The sequence below is a fragment of the Alligator sinensis genome, unplaced genomic scaffold (genome assembly GCF_000455745.1).
Source record: "Alligator sinensis unplaced genomic scaffold, ASM45574v1 scaffold1226_1, whole genome shotgun sequence".
Classification (NCBI taxonomy): domain Eukaryota; kingdom Metazoa; phylum Chordata; order Crocodylia; family Alligatoridae; genus Alligator; species Alligator sinensis.
This window is the reverse complement of record NW_005842447.1, coordinates 1,090,083-1,098,852: the sequence shown is the minus strand read 5'-3', so window position 1 is coordinate 1,098,852 and position 8,770 is coordinate 1,090,083. Positions and strand designations below refer to the sequence as shown.

Genomic DNA, 8,770 nt, shown 5'->3' with positions numbered 1-8,770 from the left:
GCTCTTCCAAGCAAAAGGGTGCACGGGTGGACTTCTGAATTCACTGCCCAGATGCGTGCTCTGCAGTGGAGCAGAGCATTTTCAGGAGAGGAGATTCACCCGTGGGATTCAGACACTCCCCACCAGCTTGGATGGGGAATCGGACCAATACAACCTGAGCATCTTGAGGGTATGCTGCAAATCTTCCCTCTTTGATAATGCCTTCTTGCTCTAACTGGAATTATGCTAATTAAAAGGGAATAAACATATAGGAAAGGGAGATTAGCAAAAGACAACAGGAAAGCTCTGGGGGCTTTCTCCATGCCAATCTGTGTCCCTGGGAGACAGGTTAGATGGCATGTGCATACGTACTGCAGGGAAGCAGAAATAACAGCGTGGCAGGTTCGCTAAGGCTGAAATGTGGCTGTTGAAGGAATTCTCAAGAAAAAAAAAACAAGACAAAACAAAAAGCCCCTCAAAGTCTTCCTCGGAGATTTACAAAAGGATTTGTGAAATGCACCCTACCGTTTGATACGCCCCAGCGGAGAGCACTTCAATAGCGAAGTATTCTCAAAAGGGCCCCGACACCCATCAGACCACAAGCAAAGCAAATTGCATGCCTTTTGATGCAGGATCCTACGGGATGACGTTTTAGCTCAGCCTCGCACAGAATTCAGCCCGTTTAATGATAAATGGTAGGAATTTCCAAAAGATGCCATTAGTCTTTACCAGATAATTGTAATGCATTTCAAATGTATTGCAACTCCCTCAGGACAACATGCATCTCTGTCTAATTTCAGATAATTAACTCCTTGGCAACAGGAAGGCTGATTATTCTACCACCGAACACAGCCCTGCTCGCATGTGTTTCTCAGCAATGACTCACTCTTGCATGGGGTTAACAAATACAGGCGTGAAACAGCCACGGCGGAGCAGATATGAATAACTTCAATCAGCGCAAACAGCATGTGTGTCAAGCTATCCACATGTAAAACTAAAGTCAATATGATTTGGGCCCATTCAGATAGGATCTTGTGGTTTACACCAACAGATTAACTAGATTAACGGGATTACGATCTCTAGGGTGGAGCGAAATCTTTCTGTTTTAGTGAACCATATTATTATATTGATATAAATATAATACGATTGCAATAATGGCTAGTATAATTCTATAGATCGAACAGAAACAAACACTGGGCCTGATTCCCTGGAAAAAATATCTACACAGTTGCTTTTTGAAAGAAACATACTGAGCTACAATTTACTATCTGAAATGTATGGCTTCTCCTCTCTAAGCCCCTTTCCACCCAGTCCCCTGTAGAAGGAAGTAGAAGTGTAATAAAAATAAGCAGCATTACAAATATTTTTTTTTGTTCAGAGGGATGCTTGCCAATGCCAGGCATGCAATGTCTGGGGAAGTGTATTAGAAAGGATGTGGCCTGAGAAAGGACTCAGAGTGCATTGTTCAGATGAAGACAGAAAATTATTTTAACTATTGTTATTCATTTGTTAGGTCCCTCACAAAAGTACACATTTAAAGACTAAGGCCCTGTTCCTACTATCACAGAAATCCAGGACTTCTTTTTAAAAGCCTTTACCTGCATTCTCCTCCTCCAGATCCTCCCTCTAAACCCATATTTAAAAGTCCTGCCTATAGGGCATTGACCAATTTCAGTCCATGCTCAGGATTTTATTACTCATACAGTTCCTAAGGAACCGGTCATTGGGATCAATACGTTGCATGATATAATTCTGCTGAATTATTTCCAGCCCTCATGGTTGCAAACCAAAGCTGAAAGACTTGATCTGAACACGCTGTAGAGGTTCAGAAAACAGAAGGTAAATCAAGAGGAGTCTATTATGATGGGTGTGTTGTTTTTTTTCTAAGTCTCATGATTTTCTAGTCAACCTCATTCTCAGCGCCTGACTCATGTTTTATGAATGCCTGGCATTGCCAATACAGCGACTGGTGAGAGGCAGCGAGGAGGACTGTCAAATAGGGAAGTAAACGTTTATGAAAAGAAAATGAAAGTCTGTGATCTCAAGCTAACGGGGTCACAATGTCATACAGAGGGCAGCTAACCGGTTTTAAGGCAGGGCAACAATCTGCCTTATTTTTGCCAGAACGGGTTCCACTAAACACTGAGCCGGGTGAAAAAAAACAACAACAATGGGTTAGGAAACACTGAGATAATGCAAAAAAAGGAAATGAAGATTTATATGTGTTCATTGTGATTGCTTCCCACACCCTTCCCGCCTTTACGGGTGTGTTACACCAGATCCTGCAAACACTTTCTGTAAATGAACTCAATGAGATTACTGACGTGCATACAAGTAATTCACGTGCCTAAATGTTGGCAGCATCAGGCCCTTTTTAGATTATAACCTCTCCAAGGCAGAAACCCCGTCTTCCTCTGTGCTTGCACCTCACCTTCCACAGTGGGGCACCAATCGTAGCCGCAGCCTCTTAGCATTCCCACAATATAAATATTACCTAATAATAGTTGCATCAAATCCCTGCATAAATTTGGTAGGCATTATCAGGCAATCTCCAGCAGAAATCAGTGACAACTGCAAATGAACGACATCACCATAAAAATGAGACGGTCAGGAGGGAGGGCGTTTTTACGCCAGCACTTTGGTGGGTTCTGTTTCCTAACTTTACTGAGTGATACTTTTCTTTAAGAGATGCCTGTGCATGGGCGGTACATGAATTCAATCAGGCTGTGCATCTGGGTGGGAATCCCTAGGAAAAGTGTATATACAAAAAAAGGACTCTTGCTCTCATAAATTAATTAGTTACGATATAGGAATGTTTTAACCAACTTTTTCCTTGTCATCAGCAAGAATATCCTTTTTCCTTGTTTTCTTTGGCAAAATAACATTTGATTTAAAATGAGAACTGGACTTATGCCGCAATGATCAGGTAATATAGATCAGAGCCAAATCCAGACCTACAGCTACGTTTTCCAGGGATCAAAATGTTTAGAAGTTGAATTTGTGTGTGGTCCACAAATGGTGGTAATGATGTCCCATCACTACATTCAGAGTCATGTCCTAATTTCCATATGTTCCAAGTAGTTCAAATAAAGTGATTTATTTTGCACCTGTAACTGTCTAAAATGTTAATGAAAGTTATTTGGTGTTATGGGGCCTTTTTTCTCCAAAGAGAGACAGAGCGTATGTCTACACTTTCATTAATCCACTGTAATTACGGCTCATTAAGTTTAGTACCTGTAATGACAGATACTAACTTAATGCGCAATAATTGGTGCTACTGCTCATTAGCACAGATGAGTGGTTTTTAGGTGATGTTAATGTGCATTATTAATGTGCATTCAACTAAATCTACTGCACATTAGCACTGGTTTTGCCTGGCATGCTGAGGCACAGCAGAATTAGTCTTCTGCTCATTGTCTCATGTAGATGCACCCACTGACAGTCATCTTGCTATCAAGTATTTGAAAGTTTCCATACGGGGCTTGAGCATGCTTGGGGATATCTTACTGCAGACCAGACCCACGGTATTGAGGATTCTGCACAGAAAAAAGTCATCATCATTTCTATAATTTTTCTTTCTGCCTTTCCATAGACTGACTCAGGTTCAACCAACACCAGAACGCTGCTCACTGAACACTACAAAGCTGCATGTCAGCGCAGGCACCGTTTTAATACAGACGTGCAGTTCCCATAGACCACCGGTCTCAATGTGTCATGTTCTGTTTCCTTTTTATGAAATCTTCTTATATCAAGATGGAGCATCAGATGCTGGGGCTCTCTCTGTTGACTGCGCTTCCGTAATAAGGACAAGGGCAGCAGCTCTGTTTCTGAATGTTGGATAAATGTAATTTCCAAAGCTGGTACCAAACTGACACAGCCTCTCCCCTGACCCCTCCCACAAATTATAGACTAAAATATTAGCCACAGCCCTTCTTCTGTCCTATGCATTGTTGCTGTCCTATTTGCGCCATATAACCGTGTGTCCCATGGCTCTTTCCAAGCCAGCCCTCAAAGACATCCTCCTTGAAAGGCTTGCAACCCTGGGACAGAAGCATACTTGACAAAGGCACTTGATACAGCCACCTCGCCATCAGCCTCCTCCATGCAAGTTTGATGGTAAGACGGACTGGCATGAGCTTTCTAATACTGCTGGTCTGTGTCAATGAAGTCTTTATTTAGTTAACATACGGACTCCCTTGAATTCAGAGCTGTCTCCTGGAATCTTTCTACAGCTTCTTTCCGATTTAGCCAAGATTTCTCATTGATTTTCCATCATGGCTTATACCTACCCATTACTTTAAGGACTGTCGTGGGTGGGACCTTGGGTGTCAGACCTTATGGCGAGCTAGGTAAACATTCTCTATGAATGTTCATAACGTCATACATTAAAAAGCACCTGGGAGATCACTTCAGAAGGATCTTTTAAAAAAAACATAAAATTACCTTACATTACAGGTAAGGCTATCATTTTGTCAGTCGCTGAAATCCTGGAAACCACGCAACACTAATCAGGGGTGGGCAAAATGCGGCCTGCAGGCCAGATGCAGCCCGCCAGGTCATTCTATCCGGCCCGTGGAGCCCCTAAAAAACGTTGAAAATTAATATTTATCTGCCCCTGGCTGCCTGTCATGTGGCCCTTGATGGCTTACCAAAACTCAGTAAGTGGCCCTCCACCCAAAATAACTGCCCGCCCCGACTAAGATTCTCATGATGCCCCATGAGGCAGAGGGAAGTAAACACAGCATCAAAGTAGATATAGCTCAGCCAGAGAAATTGGTCTCTAGAAAAGACAGAGACACAAGTCCTCCAAACTACAACCCCCACAAGGCTGTATGCGCTAGTACAGAACTGCACATGGGGAGGGTAGTGGATAGCTGTTGGAAGCATGCTGCAAGCACAGGTCATAACTTTTCCAGGAATATTGCTCCCCTCCCACACACACACTTCGGCAGGGACATGTATTAATGATTACCATTACAAAACGCTAGCCTTAATTATGGGTATTTACTGCATACAATGGAAGAACTGTTTGCATAAAAACAAAATTATGCCATGTGCTCTCCCATCAGCGGGGTCCTGGGTCTACAATCCACCGATAAGACTGGTGCGTAAGGAAAACACAGAACACAGTATAAAGAGTTTTTGGCACATCAGATAGCATTTTCCTCCTTTAATTCTGGTTTAGTTGTGTTACAGTAAAAGGAAGGTAATTTGAGAGTTGCTATTATCCTGTAGGGACAGGACTATCTGGCTCACTTACATATGCAGGGTATAACAGTGTACTTGTGCTGTGTGCATTTTGGCATGCTAATCAATGTATAACTAAGTGCAATCTCTTGCAATGCTTTTACATTTAAAGTCATAAGATGCCTGGGTTTTATGCTTCAGGGAGTTTACAGTGCCCTGGAGATCCATTTGCAAAGGGGGCCTTGATGTAGAGAGGGAAGCAGCCTCCTGGACTGCATCACCCATACTGACCCAGGAGTTTCTCTGGGGAGTCTGGGATTCATATGTGGGAAAGGATGTGCTGGGGGGTAGAGCGGGGTAGGAGGCTCCTCATCCCCCATCACCATCATTCTCGACCAAGACCCTCCAGAAAAGCTGATCGAGAATGAAACTTCAGCCTCTTCCAAGCAGGGGAAACTCCTTTTGAAGCCAGCAGGGCAGGGCAGAAGAAAACTTAGCAGCTTGACTTCAGCTGAGCATAGCAAGGTCAAGAACCAGCCCAGAGGCTGAGGGTCACAGCTAGGAGGGTCCAACCTCAGTAGGTTCCCCAAGATCCACATAGATGCCTATCCGGGGGATGTGTCCCCTCCCTGAAAGGGCTAGGAGGAGAGAGGACCGCACGTTTCCTCCCAACCCTTGGGTCCCCTTCCACAAAGCTTCCAGGGTGAGAAATGAGATGACACCAAGTTAAGCTCCACGCTACTTCAGTCAACTGGCAACTCTGCTTGTAGCATGGCACATAAAGCATTTTCCAACTTACTTTCAATCTTGATCCAAATTATCTTGAATGGGTTGATCTTCACAGCGTCATTTAAGAGCTCCTTTATTTGATAGGGCTGTGGGAAGAGCTACAGGCCTGGAATGAGTGGTACATTAAGGGGCAGTAACTGGAAGGTTGGTACATTTTTCTACTGTATTCTCCGAGGTGATATGTTGTTATTGCAGATCTAGTGACAGCCAGGATGCCAAGAGTGTGTGTTTGAACATTTGCTTAAAATAAATACATAAATAAGATTTATAGAGCACCTCCCATCAGCCACGGCTCTGCAGCACTCACGCACACGCAGCATGACAGTTTAGTAAAGAAAACCTAGCCAACTGAAACAGTAGAGGGAACTTAGGTCAGCAGAGTATAATTACCTGAGCTGGAATATGGCTAGGACACTACGGTTAACACTTGTAAATCCTACGAGAAGTGCCATGTGGTCTTTAATGACCTCCTGTGGTTTTGTATTTCATCAGCAAGACAGCACCTCTGGCAGAAAAGAGCCTGGTAGCAGCGCACCGGGCCACTGCTTCTGCCCCATGCTGGAAGCCCTACAAGTCCTGTGGAGGTCTTGCACCCAGTGTTGGTGTGGCTTCACCTGCTTAGTTTTAGGGAGAGCTGCGAGTATTACAGCAAGATGTGCTACAGCTGAAGGGCTTGCTAGACTTGGGGCTTGACACAGAATCATACAAAGTTAGGGTTAGAAGGGACTCAGAAAGTCACATCTTATTCAACCCTCTGCCCAAAGCAGGACCAGCCCCAGCTAGATCATCCCAGCCAAGGCTTTGTGTAGCCAGGATTTTAAAACCTCCAAGGCTGGAGCTCCCACCACCTCTCTGGGTAACCTGTTCCAGTGTTTTTACTACCCTCATGGGAAAATTCTTCCTAATATCTAACCTAAACTTCTCTTGCTGCAACTTGAGACAATCGTTCCTTCTTCTGTCATCTGTCATCACTGAAAGCAGCCCAGCTCCAACCTCTTTCAAACCCCGCTTCAGGTAGTTGAAGGCTCCTATTTAATACCCTCTCAGGCTCCTCTTCTCTAGACTAATTAAGCCCAGTTCCCTCAGTCTTTCCTCCGAAGTCATGTCCCCCAGGCCTTTCACCATTTTTGTTGCCCTCCACTAAACTCTCTTCAATTTGTCCACATCCTTTCTGTAGGGGGGGCCCCAAACTGAACACAGTACTCCAGATGTGGCCTCACCAGGGCTGAATCGAGGGGAATAATTGCTTCCGTAGACCTACTAGCAACACTTCTACCAATGGAGCCTAGTATGCTGTTAGCCTTCTTGGCAACAAGGGCACACCACTGTTGGCTCATATTCAGTTTATTGTCGACTGTAACCCCCAGGTCCTTTACTGCAGAGCTGGTGCCCAGCCAGTCAGCCCCAGCCTGACCTGGTGCATGGGATTGTTCTGTCCTAAATGCAGGACTTTGCACTTGTCCTTGCTGAACCTCATAAGATGCCTTTTGGCCCAGTCCTCCAATCTGTCTAGGTCACTCTGAATCCTAACCCTATTCTTCAGCATATCTACAACTCCCCACTAGCTTGGTGTCATTTGCAGATACTGTTCAAACAAGAGGACATGATCCTTAATATCTTATGCAATTTTGATGGGTGTGTGCACGCACTATTCCAAATGAGCATAATGATCCAAACGTCCATAGTCTGCCCCACCTTCTGGGCTGAAAGAAATGCAGTCTCCAGATATGAAGGCTGAACGCCAAGGGTGAAGAAAGCAAAGAGAGCAAAGCACTTACAAATGGATGATGATGACTTGTTTTTTTGCACCCCAGATAAGTCTGAATTGCACCCAAAGGGTTTGATGAGGGCGGGGGGAAGAAAGAAAAGACACAATCCAATGCTGGCCATGCAACTGAGAGTTTGATTAGATTCCCCTGCTTGGGATTTTGAGGCGTACCATGTGGAAGAAGAGAAACATACATTATTAAAGTGCTGAGCTACAAGTTCTACTGAGCCTCATTAATTGCATGTCAGGGAAATGCCAAAACCTTAAAAATATTGTATTTGTCTTCCAAAATGTAAACAGTGCCATAGAACTGGCCCGGTTTTAAAATCACGGAAATAGTCGTATATCAGCAGCTGGGTGGACAAAGCAACATGCTGTCCTTCCCGGAATAAAATCCTGCTGCCACACGCCCGCCCTGACCTTCTTTAGCTCTTCACGTCTCATGGGTCCGTCGTTCCCTTTTAACTGGAAGAAGACTTGCAAGCCTCCCCCTCCCACACATGCTCCCACAGGATCCATATTTACGGCACGTCTCTGAACTCACCATGGAATTCATAGCAAAGTGATTATGCTGTGTCTGTAAGTCGAGGGCGTGTTGGTAGCTCACTCCGATCTCTGTGTGACTCTGCAGGAACAACTCCTTGTTGTGGCTGATCCAGTCGAACATCTGTAGGACAAAGACAGACAGACAGAGTCAGGGAGGAAAAGAGTAGGGACAAGTGAAAAGCACAAGCAGACACAGTCCTGACCCAAATTTATACAAATGAGCAAAAGCAGATTCAGCAGCACCATAAAAAGAAGTCCCTCATCTACAAAAAGTGTAGTCAAACAATGGCAATATTGAATTTTTTTTACCCTATTCTACTATAACAGAATAATAGGTCTGAGAACACATGTTGTAAGCCTATTTCTCTGTAAATGGATCCCATGACGCTTGCTGTGCTGTATTTGGATTTCTGCATGTAGGGAGTCTGCAGCTGGAGAGCCTAAATGAGAGACTGCTCCACTGACTGACAAAGGAGTGGTTCAAAACCTGACCAGAAGCAG

The 8,770-nt window shown here is 44.3% G+C and overlaps 1 protein-coding gene across 1 annotated transcript in view; it reads right to left on the bottom strand.

Annotated features, from left to right (window-relative positions):
• Positions 1–8,770, bottom strand: part of LOC102383723 (kalirin) — a gene marked incomplete at its 5' end in the record, with an annotated part of 326,357 nt that overhangs the window by 202,032 nt on the left and 115,555 nt on the right. Inside the window, one exon of the mRNA XM_025212146.1 lies at positions 8,268–8,390. Within this exon, the coding sequence (XP_025067931.1) occupies positions 8,268–8,390 (123 nt within the window). The remainder of the gene's footprint in view (positions 1–8,267; positions 8,391–8,770) is intronic.